Here is a 21,828-nt window from a genome sequence, read left to right on the forward strand (position 1 = left end):
GCGCACCCCAGGCAGTGCTCAGGGTTGGGTTATAAAGGCAAATGCCACATGGTCAAGCCTGCCACACGCAGGTGGCCAATGCGGTCACAACACTTACTGAGCATGTCAGGTCACACACAGGTGGCCAATGGAGTTACAGTCTGCCCCATAGTAACCGTTTGAACCAACCCATCATTCCAGTTGGAATTGGTACTCGGATTTGGTGGGTCCCCACATGATGCAAGCAGATATGCTTACTCATGGGGGTGGGGGTAAGGCTGCTCCTTGATAGAAGGCCACAAGTTTAACCTTGAACATTCCACAACTCAGGTGGTCAAGCAGTTTGCACAATATTATCACAGCAAAGGAACCTTCCCTGGACAGGGCAGGGCCCTCAACTCTAAAGCTCAGGGATAGGGGAGATCTTAGTGAAGATGGGGTGAGCTTCTGCTCTCTCTGAGATGGAGCCAGTCAGACACCCCCAACAGTAGAGTGCTAGCCCAGGCCCTGAGTTCAAGCCCCAGGACTGGCAGGAAAAAAGAAAAGGGCTGTCACTGAGCCACAGCAACTTCCAGTTACTGGTGGTTAATTAGAGGTATTTCAGGGCCTTCCCTGACCTGGGCTGGCTTTCAGCTGCAACCATTTTTATGCCCAGATTTCCAGTCCCTAAAGACCACCAAGGAGCTAATTCCGACCCAAAGACACGAGAGTCTTTATTGCAAGCCTGAGCCTGGACTCTCAACCATCACCAAGGCAGCGGATCTGGATTGAGAGCCCTGACCCTAAGATTATAAACTTATAGAATGCCTCTGGCCCATATATAAGATCTGCCCTTGGCAATGTAACTCCGCCCTTGGTTGATGATACCTGAGGGGCAGGCGGAGCACCTCCCACCTTAGTTGCAGGAAGGTATAAAGACCCCCTGAGAGAGTTTGGGGGCCAGTTCCTTTACTCCTCTGTGGGAACTTGGCCTTGCCGGCCCTGCTGGCAATAAACTCTTTGCTCTACCCCCTGCACTAACCCCCCGCATCAGTGCTACATGACCACCTGTTGTCAATTCCTGATATCAAGGCCAGTTCCCAATATCAAAGCCAAAATAGGTAACTGAAAGGGTAGAAAGCCAATAGAAATAGGACAAGACTTGCTTGCTAAATGCCATCCAATCAAGTATCTGCCAAGTTGGAAATACCCTGCCCCTGTTGTAATCACAATAAAAACCCTGCCTATCTGTGAGGGTCGGGACTCTCAATCCAGATCTGCTGCGTCGGTGATGGTTGGGAGTCCAGGCTTGAGCTTGCAATAAAGACTCTCGAGCGTTTGCATCAGTATTGGCTCCTTGGTGGTCTTTGGGGACCGGAAATCTAGGCATAACACTATGATCATTTTTTTACTGTCTGTTACCATGGTTGCTACCTAGGTAAAGAGGGGAACAAGGGCTCCCTATATTTTTAAATGTCAAACTACAAGAAACTAGTCTCATGGGTGGGGGTGTAGCCCTCTCTCTATCATGGAGTCATCACCAGGGTTTAGAAGCTGTTATAATGTTAACTTATATTTAGTCACTCAGGTTCTCAGGTTAGCCCTTACACCATGATCTTTTTGTTGGATTTTGGAGTCTCCAGAACTTTTTACTCTGTCACTGTCTCTGTGTCTCTGTCTCTGTCTGTCTGTCTGTTTCTCTCTCTCTCTCTCCTGCTTCTGGCTAGCATTCTAACACTTGAGCCACAGTTTCACTTCCTACTTTTTTGGGTGGTTAACTGGAGGTAAGAGTCTCATGGTTCTCCTGCCCCAGCTGGCTGGCATCTACCCCATCCCTCAGATCTCAGCCTTCTGAGTTGCTACTGAAGGACTTGCCTCTCCACTATAGGCCCGCCCTTCCTTCCTTCCTTCCTTCCTTCCTTCCTTCCTTCCTTCCTTCCTTCCTTCCTTCCTTCCTTCCTTCCTTCCTTCCCTCCCTCCCTCTCTCCCTCCTTCCTTCCTTCCTTCCTTCCTCTTTCCCTCTTTTTTTTTTTTTGCCAGTCCTGGGGCTTGAACTCAGGGCCTGAGCACTGTCCCTGGCTTCTTTTTGCTCAAGGCTAGCACTCTACCACTTGAGCCACAGCGCCACTTCTGGCCTTTTCTATATATGTGGTGCTGAGGAATTGAACCCAGGGCTTCATGTATACGAGGCAACCCTACTACCACTAGCCCATATTCCCAGACCATTAGGTCCATTCTTTCTATGTATCCAAAGATAGACTAGGAAGGCTTGACGCCCCCACCCTATTGCCCCAGGCACATACAGACACCAGGTAAAACTTCAGGCATATGCAAATCTGCTTTAATATGCAGGCAGGGCAATTCACCTAGGCCCAGCTGTAAACAGTCTTTGTGGACCCAAGGAAAAGCCCCAACTTCCTAGACCTAGTGGCCCTTTGTTCAGATCCTTATAAGCCTGGTCTCAAATTCACTCCCTGGCAAACCCCTTGATGATGGTACCTGAGGGGCTGGTGGGGCACCTCCCACCTTAGCCCCATGAGGGTATAAAGGTACCCCTGGGGGACAACTGACCCCTTTTCCTTACTCCTTTATGGGAACTTAGCTTTGTCAGCTCTGCTGGCAATGAACTCTTTTGCTCTAAGACTTTGTCTGCCTGGTCTTCTGGTAATTTCCTTTCATGTAGTCCCACCAAAAATTTCCAAATTGTCTCCCAGAGACACCCCACCCCATTGGCATGCCTGTGGTCTACTCTTAAGACTCTTGGGCTGACTGATTTATAGTTAAAAAAAAAAACAACCGATGTTAGAATATATAGACATTGCCAGAAACCATGCAGACATCCAGGTACAAAAGAACAAAGGAAAGGTTTATTGCCAGCAAAAGGGGCTGGCAAGACCCCTTCTTGGAGACATGGCTGGCAGGACCCCTTCAGGAGAAGTGAGAAGTGCAGTCTATTGTCTGGTGACATATATAACCTAGGAAGTTTTTGGAGGCGGGGACTTTGGTGTGGACATGCAGACCAGAGGCTTCACCATGTTGGGGTATGATTGATGGCTGCTGTCAAGGGGGGGGTCCTGCAGCTCCCTTAACCCTGGAGGTCACTTGTAAGGGGATCTTGTTGACTTACATGGTCATAAAATGTACTAAAGGAGTGCCATCTCAAGAAAGAGGGGGTGGAGGCTAATTATTTACTGCCCTTACTAGATGGGCCTAGTGTTGTCTAGGGAAGGAACATGCTAGAGCTATGGCTATCAGGCTTACAACTGACTTATCTACCACAATCTGGCCTCAGTAAACCATGGCCACCATTGGCCTGAATTCCGAACCTTCAATTTTACTCATTTAAACACTTCTCCAACGAAATGGCAAGGGGTCCAAGGTCCTCCTACACCCAAGCCCTTCTCTACCTCCACGCCAGAGACCCCCCTACCCTGCTCGTCCTATTCCTCCCAGCATATCCTTCTCTGACCTCTGCTGAAGTTCACCCCCTCTGCTCTCCAGCCTTGCTCACCAAGTCCTTCTCCGCTATAAGCTTCCCAGCACTCTCCTCTAGAAAGGGAACTTTCCTTGCCTTGTAGCAACCTCCATCTCCTCCCTCCTCTCTCTGATGACCTCCAGACTGGAGATCATTTACCATTACATGGCCTCCATGCCCACTGACTTGTGCCCTTGAGAGTGAGACGCAGGCAGGGTCCCAGGGACACCCTCTAGGTTCCCTCTTATAAGAGTTATTAAAATAGGTAGTGGATAAAGGAGAATGCTGCATGGCATTCAGGCAGGAGAGAAAGTTTATTACTGAACTGCTAGCCTGTGGCTGAGATGGAGGATGCTTGGCTGGAGAGAAGGAGTGACCTGCCCTGCCCTGTCTTATCTAGGGCAGGGGCAGGGGGTGTGTGGCCAGGTGGATTAGGATGTGACCTCAGGGAAGGGGGAAATAACTGTCTCCAGGTGGGAGGCATCTGCCTGGAGCCCTCGGGGCAGACATTACACAGACTAATCTCCAAATCATTAGCAAAAGCCAAAACTGTAGGTATGGCTCAAATGGTGGAGTACCAGCATTGAATGAAGAAGCTAAGCAAGAGTGTCAAGGCCCTGAGTTCAAGACCCAGTACCCACACACCTGCTTGCACACCGGGGCACGTGCAAGTAGACACACACAAATAAATGAAGAGCTGGAGATACAGTTTAGTAGTAGAGCACAAGCCTAACATGTGCAAGGCCTGAGAACCCATCTATCCATATGTACAGAGACACACAAACACACATGCAGAAATGATTCATTTACAAAGTACCCAAATCCCCTCCTCCCAAATTAGAGGCCTTCATGCTTTACTTTGTTAGTCCCATGAGGAGGTGGCCAGGCAGGCAACTCTTCATAGGGCTGACTCTGCCGATTCCCTATTTACTGGCACATAACTAAAAACAGACTTGATGTTCTTTAAGACTTTTTGTGAACAGCCCCCTGAGCAGCTCAAAGAGAAAAACAATGAGCCGGACACAAAACCCAGGGTTAAGGCTAGGGGATTGAAATGCAGAAAGCAGAAACAAGGATAGAAAGAAGGAAGGAAGAAAGGAAAGGAAGGGAGGGATGGAAGGAAGGAAAGAGGAAGGTAAGATGTTAAGATACTCTCTGTAGATGGAAGAATAGGGAAATGTAATAATAAAAAAAAGGCAATATGTAGACTCAATGGTAGAATATGTACTTCGCCTATGCTAGGTTTCATCCCCCAAATCACTGAAACAGACAATAAACAAAAAGCCCAGCTCCTGCCTCTCCTACCTTGTCTTTCTTTCCCTGGGATATGTTCCATCTTCTGAAGATTCAGGCTTGGCTTCCAATGTGACAGTACTGCCTGAATGCACAAGCAAACCTCAAACCAAAAAGGTCAGGTCCAAGTCCCCTGCCCTATATCCTGTCTTCTTCCTTCACAGCAAAGAACCTAAAGCAAGTATCAAACAGGTTGTAACTTATGAACATCTGAAAGTAAAAGGGGAGAGAGATGACGAACTGAACGGGTGATATATGACAATAAGGAATATGCCTATGGAGAAACAGTAGCTTAAGTATTTGGATCTGAATGACTTTATGCTACTAGTCAAACTGCAAAGATTAAGGCCAAGGAATGTGGCTTAGGGCCTAGCATGCATGGAGCCTTGGGTTCCATTCCTCAGTACCATATAAACAGAAAAAGCTGGAAGTAGAGCTATGGCTCAAGCCTATAATCATAGCTACTCAGGAGGTTGAGATCTGAGGATCGTGGTTCAAAACCAGCCGAGCCAGGAAAGTTTGTGAAGATTCTTATCTCCAATTAACAGTTAGAAAACCAGAAGTGGCACTGTGGCTCAAGTAGTAGCTTTGAACCGAAGAGCTCAGGGACAGTGTCCAGGCCCAGAGTTCAAGCCCCATGACAGACAGACAGACAGACATAGACATAGACACACACACACACACACACACACACACACACACACAGAGAGAGAGAGAGAGAGAGAGAAAAGATTAGGGCAAATACAAGACTAGGCAGCAAAACAGAGAAAAACTGGAATAGCCAAGCACTGGTGGCTCAAGCTTGTCATTTAGCTACTCAGGAGGCTGAGATCTGAGGATCATAATTCAAAGCCAGTCTCCATGATTCTTTTTTTTTTTTTTTTTTTTTTTTTGCCAGTCCTGGGCCTTGGACTCAGGGCCTGAGCACTGTCCCTGGCTTCTTTTTTGCTCAAGGCTAGCACTCTGCCACTTGAGCCACAGCGCCACTTCTGGCCATTTTCTGTATATGTGGTGCTGGGGAATCGAACCCAGCTTCATGTTTACGAGGCGAACACTTTACCACTAGGCCATATTCCCAACCCTCCATGATACTCTTATCTCCAGTTAACCACAAAATGGCAGAAATGGAGCTCAAGTGGAAGAGCACTAACTTTGAGTGAAAAACCTAAAGGATAGCACCTCAGGCCCTGAGCTCAAGACTCAGTACTGGCAGCAGAGGAAAACAACCAACAAACAAGCCCTGAAGAGTAAAGGTCTGCTGTTTCTCAATTCTGAAGACAAAATTCGGCATGAAGCAAACATTTTCAATTTCCTGCTAAATCTGAGATTTCCTTTCTCTGCAGCCAAAAGGCTTTTGAAGATTTGGTGGCTTTATATAAGTTGCAAGAGTCACCAATAATGAGGGACCTTGGAACCTACCACTATCAACACTTCTCCTCCAAGCTACATCTCAGAACTGGAGCTGCAGGAGAACAAAAGAAGGTACAGAAGAACATGTAGAAAGTGGGACAAATGTCTTAGAGAAAGATTCAACAACGGACAGTGGCAGCTCAGCTGCCCTCTACTTGTTCTATCATCTGGTTGGAATGGTTCATGTATCTTCATAAAGTACCACAGCAATATTCCCAGGATGCTGCCCATATTGTCATGTATGGGAAAATTCAAACTGGAAGGGTACAGACTCCAGGGAATGGCTAGTCCAATGGCCAGACAAGCTGAGGAACAGGCACTGCTTTCTCTAGCAGGGACCTTCCAGTGACAAATGGAGCAGCCAGTGCTGAGGCCTTATACCAGATTTGGCTGGAGATACTGCCAAGGAGCCTGACATCACCTAGTCTTCATTTGAAGAAATCAGGACACTCGACCTCTGTTACTGCCAGTAATAGTCTGAGAAGAATAGACTGAGTCAGATGGATGACTTCACAATTTAGAGCTCAGGAATTATGATTTTAGTTGTATATATGTTTTTTTTTTGGGGGGGGGAGACATTGGAAATGGAACCCAGGGCCACATATATGCCAGGCAAGTGCTCTACAATTGACCAGTACTGCCAATCTGATTTTAGCTTCATGGCCTATAATCTTTGAGGCTATCCTTGAGAAATCTCAAGGCAGTGAGCTGAGAAAGAACTCCTTTCCAAAGTGGTATGAACTGGGGCTGAAGTGCTCAAATTCTTCCTTCCAAGATCAATTCTACCTTGTATTAATATAAATTTGCAAACCAGTACTAGAGGCTAACATGTAGTAATGTGTTATTTATTAAACTCCGTGTAGACACTTGTATTAATAGCATCTGAGACTAACCTCTGGGGAATTAAGACTGTGAACATGAGAAACCAACAACCCAAAAGTACAGTCATCGAGGAAGCAGAACAGAAAATACATTGCAAAGCCAGGTAAGAGCAGTATGTGAAAGATAGGAGTATCAAATGCAACTGATAGTTAGCATTTGGAAGCACATTTGCCATCAAATTTAGCTAAGACCAAGTAAGCAGCAACCACAGTAAGAAGAATTCTGGTGGAGCAGATTTAACAAAAAATTGGAAAAGAGGAACTGGAGACAAGTTTTGCTATAAGAGAAAGCAGAAAAAAAAAAGGAAGCAGTTGGAAGGAGAAATGAGATCAAGGGCATTACTTGCAAAGCAAGAAAAAATAGCCTTTGTGTGCTGACAAGAAGACAAGAAAAAAGGAAATACTAATTCTACAGAAGGGGGGTCAGGGGGTAGATGCCTATAATCCCAGTCATTTGGAGGCAGCTATAGAAGATTATTGTTTGAGGCCAGCCTGAGCAAAAGAAGTTATCAAGACCTTATCTCAATAAAAAGAAGCCAAATGTGGTAGAGCATACCTGTGATTTCAGCTACACAGAAGGCATTGGTAGATTTATAGTCTAAGATTGGCTCTAGGAAAAAGTGCAAGATCTCATCTGAAAATAACTTTTAAAAAAGCAAAAGGACTGGGTTGCAGCTCAAGTGGTAGCACCTGCTTAACAAATATGAGGCTCTCAAATCAATTTCTAGTACTGCCAAAAAAACTGTGAAATAAAAAAAAGGAGGGAGAACTTTGATCCTTATCTTTAAAAGCTAAAGGCTAAGATCTACACAAGCCTGTGGGCAGGTGCACGGAATATGGGTAGCATTTCTCACTCAGGACACCAGTAACATTTTAGCACAGTCTTCTGAATGCTTTCCTATACATTTTAGGGTATTGTACAGCACCCTGGACTTCTCGTCAGTAGAATTCCCTCTTCATTCTCATAACCAAGTATCTTCTGAGAGTGAAGTCAGCCCCAGCTGAGATCCTGGGGTTTTTGGTGGGAGAAGGGACAGTGGACCACACAAACAGATGCTGGTAGGTGGTCAGATTAGCAGTAGGAGCTTGCAAACATGTCATCATCGTTTCTGTTTCTCACTGAAAAGGAACCAAGGCTAAGAGTAAGAACATGGAGGGAGATGTTGGACATTTGAGGGTCAGAAGGTATGAGATAATTATCAAAAAAAGAGGGCAAGTGAAAGGATTAAGGAGATGGGAATGTCATTGGGTGGCAAAAAGGACACACTGTAGTATCAGGGTGATAAATTTCAAGTAAGACCAGTCAGCATGGTTGTACTTTTGCTTGCCCTTTCAGCTACATGGATCTAGAAGGCAGGCAATAAGATGACTAAAAGGGGCAGGGCATGTAGCTTAGCGGTAAAGTGCTTACTTAGCATGCATGAAGCCTTGAGTTGGATTCCTCAACACCACATAAATAGAAAAGGCCACAAGTGGTGTTGTGGCTCAAGGGATAAGAGTGCTAGCCTTGAGCAAAAAGAAGCCAGGGGCAGTGCTCAGGCCCTGGGTCCAAAGCCCAGAACAGGCAAATAAAAAAAGATTGCTAGAATAGAGAAGCAAGGGGAAAGGAAAAAAATATACGCAATAAAATAAAGGTCCTGGAGAAGAGAATAGTAGCTTCGGCATATAGAATGGAATAATCTGGAAAGAGAGGGAGGTAAATGGTAAGAGGGCAGGATATTTGATATAGAGGAGAGGAATTATCTGTCTAGAATATGACTGAGGGGATGAATGGATGAAGTGGCTATCAAGAGGATGACTTACATTGACAATGAAATAAAGACTTACAATGCTTCAGAAGTAAAGGCCACTAAATAGTACAAGGAAAAAAAGACACCTGTGCTACCTACAGGCCTAGTGTGCAAAGGGTACAGACAACAGCACCACCATGACAATAGTGACAAGAGGAGCTGAGCCTTCACAACAATCAGGTCTAAGAGCAAGAATGTGAAGGGAAGAGTAAAAGGATTTATGGAATTTTGCAAACAAATGGCTATTAGTTCCAGCAAGCACAGACATTTTAAGTGTTAGAAGTCAGGTAGATGGGAATTAAAGAAAAACAGTAGGTGGAGAGAGCATGGTTTACCACAGTATAAAAGATGAGATGGAAGCTGGGTGTTGGTGGCTCATGCCTATAATCCTAGCTACTCAGGAGCTGAGATCTGAGGATCACAGTTCAAAGCCAGCCTATGCAGGAAAGTCCATGAGACTCCTATCTCTAATTAACCACCAGAAAACAGGAAGTAGTGCTGTGGCTCATGTGGTAGAGCACTAGCCTTGACCTGAAGAGCTCAGGGACAGGGCCCAGGCCTAGAGTTCAAGCCCCACTACTGACTAGAAAAAAATAAAGAGATGACTTGGTAGCTCAGGCCTTCTTGTGGTGATATAGGCAAAATACAGAGCATGCTGTGATTAATTAGGGCGCTGATGGCAGAAGGGAGAGTAGAACTTGTGTACAAGTATGCAGGAGGAAGTGTATGGAGGGGTCATCTTTCTCTTGTTATATATTTGACCTGTCTCCAGGCTATTTTGAGCAATGTCCTATCTACTTCAAAGAATTTAAATGAGATGAACATATGGCAACAGCACAGGGGCTGACACTAACAAACTATGAGTTATGATATTGTCACTGTTAATGGTGTATTAAGGTAGCATCTACACTTTCCCATCATGCTTTGCTGCTGAACAGCAGCCTCCAAGACTACCTGTAAAGTCAGCTATGGCTCTGACCCTTTGCTCTTTTTTCTTTTTCTTTTTTTTTTTTTTGTCAGTCTGGGGTTTGAACTCAGGGCCTGAGCACTGTCCCTGGCTTCTTTTTGCTCAAGGCTAGCACTCTACCACTTGAGCCACAGCACCACTTCTGGCTTTTTCTGTATAGGTGGTGCTGAGGAATCGAACCTAGGGCTTCAGGCATGCTAGGCAAGCACTCTACCACTAGGCCAGATTCCCAGCCCTTTGCTCTTTATCCATTGATCCCATCAGTAAAAATTCATCCAGTCTGGATTCCATATTGATTCTCAACAACATAACCCAATTACCAATGTAAAAAACCAAAACTGTTTTATTGCCAAATCATCTGGAGATTCCCCAGGGGACTGTAAGCCATGTGAGGAGTCCATAGCTTGGCCATTGGAGAGAGAAGTCTACAGTACTCCAAGATTCCCACATCAGGGCAGAGATTAAGGCCCAGGTTCCTCTGAGCCCCATTCAGGGAACTATCTACTCTGATCTTGTTACTCTTGTTACTCCCTCCATGTCACTTCCACTTCATCTGTCCGATACCTGTAGAAAAATAGGAACACATGGTGGAGAACTATCCCTTAGTGTTTTCTATGGGGTTTCTCATGGTCCTAGAATTTACCTACTGATTTTTTTTGCTCACCTTCCAAATCCAATCCTATCTACCCCCTCCAAAGAATGAATTGCTCACCTCTGTGTTATCCCAGAATCACTGAGGGGTGTCCTGAGTCCAGCCTGAAACATCTCCCAGCCAGCCTGAGCTATCATGGCTCCATTGTCAATGCAGAATCTAGGAAGAGACAATGAAAGTTGTGATGTAAAGCAGGAAGACATACATGAGCAGAAGAAATCAAGAAAGGGAAAGGGCCTCCACCTCTCATCTGTGGCAAAAAGCTGGGCTCCGCGTTCCTGACACATTGTCTCCATCATTTCCTGTAGTCTCCTATTACCTGTGAACAGGTAGGGAATAAGGTTAGCCATTTCTCCATGGTCTGGCTTTATGTACATCCTCGGGAGACTGAGTTCAGGAGGACGCACAAAGACTGGGAAACACAGGATGAGAAGTGAAGCACATGACTTCCCCAAACTCTTAGCAATTTAGAATAGCAGGAGAATATGCACAATGGCAAGACTAGGAAGGAGAAACACTGTTCAGTGGTACATACACCCTACTCCTCCCACGATGAGGGCTTCCTGGGAGCCACAATGTGCCATGGCTCGCTCTGTAATCTCTACCAGCATGGCAAACACAGTTTCCTGTGGAGAGACAAGGTGAAACAGGGCATCACAGTTTATTTCTGTTCTAACTATAGGAAAGATCCTCCAGCCTCAACTTTCATCTAACTTTCTACTCCATTACCTGTAGGGAGAAACATAAATCTTCAGGAGTACACTCGCCTGTGGCCAACATCCGCTGGGCTGCATCCTACATTCATGCAAAGGGAAAACAAACAAAAGAACAGAGAGCAGTTTTTAGGGTTTCATGGTAGCAAGAGTCACCCTATTTTATCATAACTCAAGTTATCAGCCACATCCCATCCCACACATTGCCCTTCAATGCACTCAGCCTCAAGCCCAGCAGATTACACAGACAAGATTACACAGACACAGGCAGACAAAGACAGGCACAGACAAACATACTATACTGGGGTTTAAATTTAAGGCCTCACATTTACTATAGGGAAGTATTGTACTGCTTCAGCCACACCCCCATCCTTTGCTTTGGCTTATTTCTCAGGTAAGGTCTCCTACTTTTTGTGTATGGTTATTCAGGTTGCAGTCTTACCTCACTGCCCATGTACCTCAAACACATGAGCCACCATAACTGGTCTTTTTGTTGAAATGAGGTCTCTTAACTCTTTCTGGCCTGGACATTATCAAACTGATCTTTCCAGTCTGTCTCCCAAGTAGAAAGGATTACAGATGTATGCCATCATGCCCAACACTTTGGATTTAATAATTAAACTGGGCACTAGTAGATAATGCATATAACCCTAGCTACTCAGGAGGCTGAGAACCAGAACTCAATTTAGAGCCAGCCTGGCTGGGTAGAAAAGTCCACACAAAAACTCCAGCTTCAAAAATAACCAGAAAAGGCCAGTCTGGGGGTGTGGCTCAAATAAAAGAGCACCAGCCAAGCATGTCAAACAAGTGAGAGGCTCTGAGATCAAACCCCAGTATAAGTAAGATTCAATAATTAAGCCAGGTGCCAGTGACTCACACCTGTAATCCTAACTACTCAGGAGGATGAGATCTAAGAATTGTGGTTCAATGCCAGCCAGAGCAGGAAAAGTCCATGAGACTCTTACTGCAAATAACCACCAGAAAACTGGAAGTGGAGCTATGGCTCAAAGAGGTAGAACGCTAGACTTGAGCAGAAGACCTCAGGGACAGAGCCCAGGCCCTGAGTTTAAACCTCACAACCGACACACATAAAGACACACAAAAAGATTCAATAATTATTTCCTGAATGTTTGTTCTGACATTCCCATTCATAACCTGATTATCTTAATTCTTCTCCATAGCACTTATTCCTACCTGACACATTATATTTTATTTTCTCTTTTTCTTTCCCCCACTCTCTTTTCCTCTATTAGAATCTCAAGCTCCATGTAGGCAGTTTCTTGTTTTGCTCGTGCTTTGTTCCTATTGCTTAAAACATACTTGATACACAAAATATATCTGACAGGGTCCAGTGCTACGTGCAGGAAACACAATAACAAAACAGATACACATTATTAAAAAAGCAAGACAGATTTCCATTTTCTTTCCTCTCTTACCTCAATGAAAGACAGAATCCCTGAAAATGAGACATCCATCCCCTTTACAGTGTATGGCAGTTCGACTAGCTTCTTGCCTCTATGTAGGAATGAATACAGGCACTGAGCCTATAGTCAGCTGGGTGCTCACCCTCCACAGCCCCTCTGGCCAGCATTGTTCCACCTCATATTCTTACCGCTTTGCCATCTGTTCAATGTTGTAGCCTGGACTTGGGTCATTGGAAATCTGGCAGAAAAATAAGTAGATAAGCATGCAAAAATGCATAACACAGAGCCTGGGAATATGGCCTAGTGGCAAGAGTGCTTGCCTCCTATACATGAAGCCCTAGGTCCAATTCCTCAGTACTACATACACAGAAAAAGCCAGAAGTGGGCGCTGTGGCTCAAGTTGGCAGAGTTCTAGCCTTGAGCAAAGTCAGGAACCCTGAGTTCAAGCCCCAGGACTGGCCCAAAAAAAAGCATAACACAAATTACAGAAGTATATTCTTTTAGTATTCATTATTTGATTCTTTTTTGGTCCTGGGGTTTGAACTCAGGGCCTGGATACTGTCCCTGAGCTTCTTTTGCTCAAGTTAGTGCTCTAACACTTGAGCCACTGCTCAGCTTCTGGCTTTTTTGGTAGTTAGTGGAGATATGAGTCTCACAATCTTTCTTGCTCAGGCTGGCTTCAAACCAATATTCTTAGAGCTAAGCCTCCTGAGTAGCTAAGAGTATATGTGAGCCACTGGCGAATGACTCAGAAATACATTCTTATACATATGTGGATGCACCTGTCATCCTGGGGTGGCCTACCATACCTATTAAGTTAACCACCAATACCTATTTTGAGGAGCTGAATATGATTAGAGTACACTATACTTGATTTAGGCCAAAAAGCAATAAATAATTATCCTTTTTTGCAAATTTTTAAACTTAATTATTTTTATTTTGTGCCTGTTCTGGCTCTCAAACTCAGGGCTTGGGCTGTCCCTGAGCTTTGGTACCCACGCCCCAAGTTCAAGCCCTAGTACCAGCAAAAAAATAAAAATACGGCTGGGATATAGCTCAGTGGCAAAGCGCTTGCCTAGCAAGTGCAACGTCCTGGGTTCAATCCCCAGTACCAAAAAAGAAAACACAAAAAAATACAGTTAAAAAAAAACCCAACCAAAAAAATAAAAATAAAAAAAGAATGTGTGTGTGTACGCGTGCGTGCGTGTGTATGACAACAACAAAAAAAAGATACATGGGGCTGAGAATGTGGCTTAGTGGCAGAGTGCTTGCCTAGCATGCATGAAGCCCTGGGTTCATGTGGTTCTTCAATACCACATAAACAGCAAAAACCGAAGTGGCGCTGTGGTTCAAATGGTAGAGTGCTAGCCTTGAAGCTCAGGGATGGTGCCTAGGCCTCACTAAAAAAAAAAAAAAAAAAAATACATTAAATTATTATATTAAATGTTTTTAGTTTTTTATAAGGTTAGGCATGGTAATTCCTATAATTCCAACTCAGGAAGTGGAGGCTAGAGGATCCCAAGTTCAAAGTCAGCCTGTGCCACACAGTATATTCAAGATCAGTCTCAACACCAATAACCACCACAAAAATTAATTGGAGGAGGATAAAGTCAGATATGTAGGAAGCATAAGATGCTATTTACCACTTCCTCTCTCCATTTCCATTGTTCTCTAGAAATTCACTCACATCTTGTGTTTTCTGCAACCTTAATGGCTCACCTTTAGCACTCGAGCAAAACGATCCAAACAATTGCCCACAGCAATATCAATGGTTTCCCCAAAGATTCGGTAACGATGCTCTGAGTATGCGATCACCTAAGGATGATAATGTCTGTGAAGCCTGAAGTCTGCAAAGAGGAGTATTAAGCGTTGGGGAAGAAAGTAGTATTGTCAAAATGCCCAGTAAACAATCCAACCATTTAATAAGAAATGCCAAGCTTGACAGTGCGCACACTCTCAATTTCAGCTCATCAGGAGACAGTGACAATAGGATCTTAAGTCTGATGCCAGTCTGGGATAAATAGCATGGCCAGCTTTGGCTACATAGCCAGACCCTGGCTTTAAGAAAGAATTCTGCAGGTGAAATCTGTTGTTTCACATTTTCTAGTTGTTAGGTTCCTAATCTATATATAATCCAGAAGCTGTCATAACAGTGTGAACTAGGGAACAGGGCTTCCTGCTTAGAGGTAGGTTAATGAACCAGTATAGTTAGTTGAAGAACTCAAAAAATCTCTCATAAGTTTAGACTAATGGTCCATCTAACACAACAATGGCAAGCCACTTATACCCATACTTCATATGTTCAGAGACTATTGATTACACACTGACACAAATGCTCTATACTGACACTGAAATTCCAGGACCATAAATAGTCGCTTTCCTTTCCCAGTGCTATAAGGTACTTCTTTCCCCCAACACAAAGCTTATTCTGCTGCTTAAAAAAAAAATCTAGAAACAAATGGGAAGGGAAAATCTGCATTTCTGTCTACTTTTGTTAATGACTCCTCTCCACCCAACCATCATCCTTGACATCTATTAAAGCTTCAAAAAAGTAAAACTGAGAGGCTATGCCTATCATCCTAGCTACTCAGGATGCAGAGATCTGCAGATTGAGGTTTGAGGCCAGTCTTGGAAGGTCTGTGAGACTCTTATGAACAATAAGCTAGCAAAAAGCCAAAAGTGGAGGTATGACTGAAGTGATAAGAGTGCCAGTCTATTATAAAAAAGCTAAGCAAGAAAGTGAGGTCCTGAGTTCAAGCTCCAATACGTGCACCTAAAAAAAAATCATATAAAATAGCCCAAATTACCTATAAATTTAACTTTGCTATATTTCTTATTTGTATTTTTACATTCTTAGAATAACAAAAGTCTATATATTTAACAAAACTCTATGTATTTATCCACAGTAACACAAAACAACACATGTAGTTATCTTGAAGAAATTAGAGAATGTCCTTAGTTGAAATTGCTAAGTTTCATTTTAAAAATAGGCTTCAAAACTGAAGGTTTTAGTCCTTACCCCTTCTTTTTTAGAAATTCCTTATTATGATCCATATATAAAAATTGTCTCATGTTCTCAGGAGGCTGTTACAAGGAGAGTCCTGAGCTTGGGCTACACAATAAGACCCTTTCTCATCCCCTGGAAATCTACCACTTGAGCCACACCTGCAGCTCTGAGACTCTGTCTCAAAAAGCAACAAAAACAGAAGTAAAACCCACACTCATCTAATATTCTAATTGTGTTGCCCAAATCTGCAAAGTTACAAACTGTACTGTGGATTTTGTACAATATCTCAGGTCTAGGCCCAGCTCTGCTCATAAGTTTCTACAACTTGGGGAGAAGAAGCAGCAATTGCTGGTTGAATGCCTTAGAGATGAAGGTGGAATCGGTAGAATAAGTACCTGAGTATTTCCTCCGCTGACATACAGCACAGTTGGGTTAGTGGCTCCAGTGATGAGGCGGCCCATTTCAATGTGACCTATACAGTGGTTCACTCCTAGCAATGGTTTGTTCCACAGCTGGGCCACAGTACGGGCAACAACAGCTACAGAAACCAATGGAGCACCCATGCCTGGACCTAGGAGGATACAAATGGGGAGTTAGAATCATAGAAATTAAAAAAATAAAAATACAAAACAGATAAGGGCGCTGGTGGCTCACACCTGTAATCCTAGCTATTCAGGAGGCTGAGATCTGAGGATCAAGGTTCAAAGCAAGCCAGGGCAGGAAAGTCCATGAAACTCTTATCTCCAATTAACCACAAGACTGGAAGTGGCACTGTGGCTCAAAGTGATAGAGCAATAGCCTTGAGCAAAAAGGGGTCAAGGATTTCACCGAAGCCCTGAGTTCAGGCCCCATGACCTACAAAAAAAAAAAGGCTGGGGTTGAAGGGGCAGAGGCAGGGTGAAGACTAACTTAGGCTCAGGTAAACTCTGCCACACTTTACCCCTCTCCCAGCCATACCTTTGGTATACGCAATACAATCAATGTCCTGGGAGGTTAGTCCAGCTTCTATCAGTGCCTCCTGCAGCAGATCCAGGATAACAGCTCGGTGGTGCCTGGCAGTATCACCTGGAAGGAAACCTAGGAAATAGACACATATCAAAACTTTTATGGTTTTCTTTAACAAAATCAGGTAGAAGTAAAAAACCAAAACATTTAGTTACATAGAATCTTTTCACTCTCCCAAGCTTTCAGAAATGCCCCTCTTCATACTAAACTACTACCCCATCTTCAGGGCTCAATACTTTCCCTGTGATCATACAGATTCCTACAAGATCAGGATTGCATTTAAAACATAATAGCTAGGATTATAGATGCAGGATAATTTTTAATATTATTTGTAAAAAGGGGAGGACAAACTAGTAAAGTCAGGTATTGATATGACAGATTACTTTCTGGGAATATATATTTATGTTTGGGTTTTGTGGGCTTTTCTTTTTGCTTATTTCTGTTTATTTTTATGCTGAGGTTTGAACTCATAGCCTTGCATTCTGACTTGGCTTTTGTACTCAGTGCTGGCACTCCACCACTTGAGTCACAGCTCTACTGCTTAGGCTTTCCTGCATTGGCTGGCTTCAAATGTCAATCCTCAGATCTCAGCCTCCTGAGTAGCTAGTATTACAGAATGGTAACACCTTTGTATCAAAAATTAAAAGGAACAAATTATTGCATAACAATTATCTTTAGTGTCCCCACATTAACCACAATTATCTCACAACATATTTTATGTATTTATTTATGTATTTATTTAATTTCTGTATTCCCAGTCCCCAAGGGCCAAGAACACATATTAAGTATACATACAGCATTGGTAACTCATGCCTCTAATACTAGCTACTCAGGAGGCTGAGATCTGAGGATTGACATTTGAAGCCAGCCAATGCAGGAAAGCCTAAGCAACAGAACTGTGATTCAAGTGGTGGAGTGCCAGCACTGAATGCAAAAGCCAAGGCAGAATGCAAGGCCCTGAGTTCAAACCTCAGCATAAAAATAAACAGAAATAAGCAAAAAAAAAAAAAAAAGCCCACAAAAAACAAGCATAAATATATATTCCCAGAAAGTAATCTGTCATATCAATACCTGACTTTACTAGGTTGTCCTCCACTGTTTACAAATAATATTAAAAATTATCTTACATCTATAATCCTAGCTATTCAGGAGGCTGAGATCTGAGGTTAGGACCAGCCCTAGGAAGACAAATCCTTTTGACTCTCATCTCCAATTAAGATGGTGCTCAAGTGGTAGGTGTCAGGGCGCTGGAAGGCTCACAGGTGCCAAGAATAAATCAACAGCTGTGAGGCTGCTGGTGGGCTTACAGGTGCCAGGAATAAACCACCTTCCTATTGGGAAACACCATCTGCATCAGCCTTTCCTAGAAACACAGCACCACTTCGGTTTTCTGGAGGTTAACTGGAGATAAGGAGCTCAAGGACTTCTGTGCCCAGGCTGGCTTTGAACCGGGGATCTCAGCCTCCTGAATAGCTAGGATTACAAGGCGTGAGACACCGGCGCCAGGCTCTACAATATTTTTATTCCATTTCGGTACACTATTTATCATGCTGTAGTGTTTAAAAATTCCCGTTATTGGGGCTGGGGATATGGCCTAGTGGCAAGAGCGCTTGCCTCATATACATGAGGCCCTGGGTTCGATTCCCCAGCACCACATATACAGAAAATGGCCAGAAGTGGCGCTGTGGCTCAAGTGGCAGAGTGCTAGCCTTGAGCAAAAGGAAGCCAGGGACAGTGCTCAGTCCCTGAGTCCGAGGCCCAGGACTGGCCGGAAAAAAAAAAAAATTCCCGTTATGCTGAATGGCATAGCAGAGTCATACATTTTCCAATGCTTAGTGCGCGCGAGCGCACACACACGCTCAATAAAAACCTGAACAAGAAGATCCTGTTTTTCGATGGCTTGTAACGTTGATTGTAACGTTTTTATGAATCAAAATCTGTAAACAGGGCAAGGAGTTTTGTGGAGCGGTGACCGCAGAACTGGGGATGGAGAGGCCAGCCACAGCTACAGAACGAGACAGTCACAAAAAAATACACGAACAAAAAAGTTGTAAAAGGAGATGAGGCGTCGCAGGGCCCAATTCATTAGCACTTGGGGGACGGAAAGCGACGTTTTGCTAGGCCGCAGCCGCGCCGCGCCGCGCCCCTGGCGCGCTCACCAGTACTCCGAGGCCCCCAGCGCACTCACCGGTACCCCCTCCCCCGCCCCCGCGCTCACCGGTGCCCGGGGGCGTGACGTAAGTTCGCCGCGGATTGGCCAGCACGCTGCCATCTCGCACCACTCCCACTCCAATTTTGTTGGCACTGCCTTCGAAACCCAGCACCGCCGGCATGGCGCAGCCCGATGGGAGCGCTGGCCAGGTCCAACCGCCAGTGCTCAGCGGAAGACAAGGCGGCCGAGCGCACCGCAGCCGGCACGGCAACCCTGTGGTTGCAACCCGCGCCTCTGGGACCCGAGCCTTCAAAGCCCCAAGGATCGTCTTCCTAAATGCCGGGACGCCAGCTAAATTCCTCACAGTCCTGCTCTCTCTCCGGTCCTCCCCGCTCCCCAGCCCGCTTTGTCCTCCGAGTTCTTTGCTCTCGCACCGCGCTGGCCTCTACAGAAGACGGTGACAAACTAGCTATGAATCCGGCACAAAGACAAACACCCAGGAGCGGCGCCTTGGGGCCTCAGGGGGCCTGCAGTCAGGGAGGGCGGGCTTTCCTCGTCACGTGGCGTCTGACAAGCCAATCATCGCATCCCTCGACCTCGTGATCACGCCAGTCACCCACGTGAGAGTGCGGTGTGCCCCATTCTTTGTGCTGGTGGTGTGGGGCTACCTGGCGTCTGGCATCCGAGCAGGTCTGATTTCGCCTTGCTATTCTGTAACAGCACCAAATTGAGTGGTGTGACCTGTAAGCCTGAGGCAGGACCGTAGTCCAGGACCTGACCGGAAGGCAAACATCCTCCGAAATAGTCTAAAGTGGGTGAGGGGCTTTAGGGCTTACGATCCCGGAGATGGAGACTTGCAGATAACGGTGGAAAGGCACCAGCCAGCTCGGGGACACCTAGCCGGAGTCTTCAGCCCACCCTCATCTGATTTCACGGTTTCTTTGTGTCTGTAGGCAACACCGTACAAATACTCATTCGGTGCGCGACGTGGTACTGGTGCCGAAGGACATTCATTACAGCGATGCCTAAACGTGGAAAAAAGGGAGCGGTAGCGGAAGACGGGGTAGAGCCCAGGACTGGTAGGGGAAAGAAACGTGCCTTGCCTCGGCAGGCTGCTGTGTGTACAAGCCCTGCCTGATGGCAAATTGGGATCGACTCACAACGGCTTGTGGGAGTTTGACAAGTTTTTGTGGGTCGACAGTACGCTGTCGACAGAGGTTGAAAACTGACAACATGTATCCTTATGTTTTATTCACTTTATAGAGCCAGAGGCTAAGAAGAGTAAAGCGGGAGCAAAGAAAAACGAAAAAGCAGCAGCAGGCGAGGGGCCAGTCTTATATGAGGACCCTCCAGATCAGAAAACCTCACCCAGTGGCAAGGCTGCCACACTCAAGATCTGCTCCTGGAACGTGGATGGGCTTCGCGCCTGGATTAAGAAGAAAGGTTTAGAGGTGAGTGGAAGTGAGGGGGAAAGTCCTTAGTGGAAGGATTTGGAAGATTAACCCCTCTGCCTGTAGTTTTCTTGTGGGAGAAACATAAGGGAGGCTTCAGCTCTTCCCTAAGTGTTCATTCCTGCAATTTCACTGCTGTTTCCCCTCTCCAGAATGTATCAAAACTTTATTGTACTTGTTTTATCTCCACCATGTTCTCTGTGGCAATGCTGTGTTGTTGAATCTTTTATGCACATAGACTGTGTATTATTGGTATGTACCTTATATCTAACACAGATGGTTCCATGTAGGACACTGCTGTTTTTTCCACTTTCCTTTTTATTCAGTGGGTGAAGGAAGAAGCTCCAGATATCCTTTGCCTCCAAGAGACTAAATGTTCAGAGAACAAACTACCAGCTGAACTTCAAGAACTGTCCGAACTCTCACATCAGTACTGGTCAGCTCCTTCAGACAAGGAAGGATACAGTGGTGTGGGTCTGCTTTCCCGCCAGTGCCCACTCAAGGTCTCTTATGGCATTGGTAAGGTCCTACTGATTTTCCCAATGCCTGGCTGGCTCTTCTCAGTACTTCTAAGCTCTGTGTTTTATTCTTTTGCTCTCTGCTTGTTGTGTGTGCACACCCATGGGCATGTGTGTACATCTGTCCTGTAGCTTGAACTCAGGACCTGGGCACTGCCCTTTAGCTCACTCAAGGTTGGTTGCCCTACCACTTCAGGTACACTTCCACTTCTTACTGGTTAAATGGAGATAAGAATCTCATAGCTGTTCCTGTTCAAGCTGGCCTCAAACCTCAATCCTGGGATTTCAGGCATGAGTTGGTGGTGTCCAGCTCCTTTGCTTTTTTTTTTGTTTGTTTAATGCTGCCTCTGTTTCAATCATTTCTTTAGGTGAGGAGGAACATGATCAAGAAGGCCGAGTGATTGTTGCTGAATTTGACACATTTGTACTTGTGACAGCCTATGTACCTAATGCAGGCCGGGGTCTGGTAAGACTTGAATACCGGCAGCGTTGGGATGAAGCCTTTTGCAAGTTTCTCAAGGGCTTGGCTTCTCACAAACCTCTTGTGCTATGTGGGGACCTCAATGTGGCTCATGAAGAAATAGACCTTCGTAACCCCAAGGGAAACAAAAAGAATGCTGGTTTTACTCCACAAGAGCGCCAAGGCTTTGGGGAATTGCTGCAGGCTGTGTCCCTGGCTGATAGCTTTCGGCACCTGTATCCCAACACAGCTTATGCTTACACTTTCTGGACTTACATGATGAATGCTCGCTCCAAGAATGTTGGTTGGCGCCTTGATTACTTTTTGTTGTCCCACTCTCTTTTACCTGCATTATGTGACAGCAAGATCCGTTCCAAGGCCCTTGGTAGTGACCACTGTCCCATTACTTTGTACCTAGCGCTCTAACACCTCCCCACTGAGCTGGGAAAGCCTCCTACCCACAAGTATTCCTTCTTAATAGTTTTCTAGAGAAACAAGACTGAGTTTCTCTTCTATAAGAAAAACATCTCAAGCTTTTTGTGGGTGCCTCCCCATATTTTTTAAAATATTGAATAAAAGCCATTAAGTTTGAGTGATTCATGTAAAAAATAAAATGCCATAGTTTGAGCTTTGCTGTATTTGTGTTTTACCCCTTTGTGGGCTATAGTATTC

The 21,828-nt window shown here is 45.0% G+C and overlaps 2 protein-coding genes and 1 long non-coding RNA gene across 4 annotated transcripts; 2 read left to right on the forward strand and 1 right to left on the reverse strand.

Annotated features, from left to right (window-relative positions):
* Positions 1-2,189: 2,189 nt before the first annotated feature.
* Positions 2,190-15,951, forward strand: LOC125358536. Its single transcript, XR_007212323.1, has 4 exons — positions 2,190-2,202; positions 4,143-4,149; positions 9,168-9,171; positions 15,597-15,951. It is a non-coding gene; the product is annotated as an uncharacterized LOC125358536 (long non-coding RNA).
* Positions 10,100-19,126, reverse strand: LOC125358520 (O-sialoglycoprotein endopeptidase). The gene is made up of 11 exons (XM_048355702.1): positions 18,794-19,126; positions 16,528-16,647; positions 15,966-16,141; positions 14,283-14,378; positions 12,752-12,801; positions 12,576-12,654; positions 11,156-11,221; positions 10,962-11,052; positions 10,670-10,745; positions 10,487-10,585; positions 10,100-10,338 (listed from the first exon to the last, which is right to left on the reverse strand). Exons 1-11 carry the CDS (start codon positions 18,906-18,908, stop codon positions 10,299-10,301), a joined length of 1,008 nt encoding a protein of 335 aa, XP_048211659.1. The 5' UTR covers positions 18,909-19,126; the 3' UTR covers positions 10,100-10,298.
* A 131-nt stretch (positions 19,127-19,257) lies between these two features.
* Positions 19,258-21,781, forward strand: Apex1 (apurinic/apyrimidinic endodeoxyribonuclease 1). Of its 2 annotated transcripts, none has more exons than XM_048355703.1 (5): positions 19,258-19,417; positions 19,681-19,806; positions 19,991-20,178; positions 20,505-20,697; positions 21,065-21,781. In XM_048355703.1, exons 2-5 carry the CDS (start codon positions 19,749-19,751, stop codon positions 21,580-21,582), a joined length of 957 nt encoding a protein of 318 aa, XP_048211660.1. In that variant the 5' UTR covers positions 19,258-19,417; positions 19,681-19,748; the 3' UTR covers positions 21,583-21,781. The 2 variants fall into 2 exon arrangements, with proteins under 2 accessions (XP_048211660.1, XP_048211662.1); XM_048355705.1 differs by having other exon boundaries at positions 19,325-19,440.
* The last annotated feature ends 47 nt before the right edge of the window (positions 21,782-21,828 follow it).

This window comes from Perognathus longimembris, chromosome 10 (assembly GCF_023159225.1).
Source record: "Perognathus longimembris pacificus isolate PPM17 chromosome 10, ASM2315922v1, whole genome shotgun sequence".
NCBI classification, from domain to species: domain Eukaryota; kingdom Metazoa; phylum Chordata; class Mammalia; order Rodentia; family Heteromyidae; genus Perognathus; species Perognathus longimembris.

Excerpts from the sequence above, each read along its gene's own strand:
- LOC125358520 (XM_048355702.1), bottom strand. The coding sequence starts at position 18,908 with ATGCCGGCGGTGCTGGGTTTCGAAGGCAGTGCCAACAAAATTGGAGTG. Across the intron at positions 12,802-14,282 it reads GTTTTGCTCGAGTGCTAAAG|ATTTCCAATGACCCAAGTCC; the intron begins GTGAGCCATTAA and ends TTTTTCTGCCAG. Across the intron at positions 10,586-10,669 it reads CTTTTTGCCACAGATGAGAG|ATTCTGCATTGACAATGGAG; the intron begins GTGGAGGCCCTT and ends GTCTCTTCCTAG.
- Apex1 (XM_048355703.1), top strand. The coding sequence starts at position 19,749 with ATGCCTAAACGTGGAAAAAAGGGAGCGGTAGCGGAAGACGGGGTAGAG. Across the intron at positions 19,807-19,990 it reads CGGGGTAGAGCCCAGGACTG|AGCCAGAGGCTAAGAAGAGT; the intron begins GTAGGGGAAAGA and ends TTCACTTTATAG. Across the intron at positions 20,179-20,504 it reads TTAAGAAGAAAGGTTTAGAG|TGGGTGAAGGAAGAAGCTCC; the intron begins GTGAGTGGAAGT and ends CTTTTTATTCAG.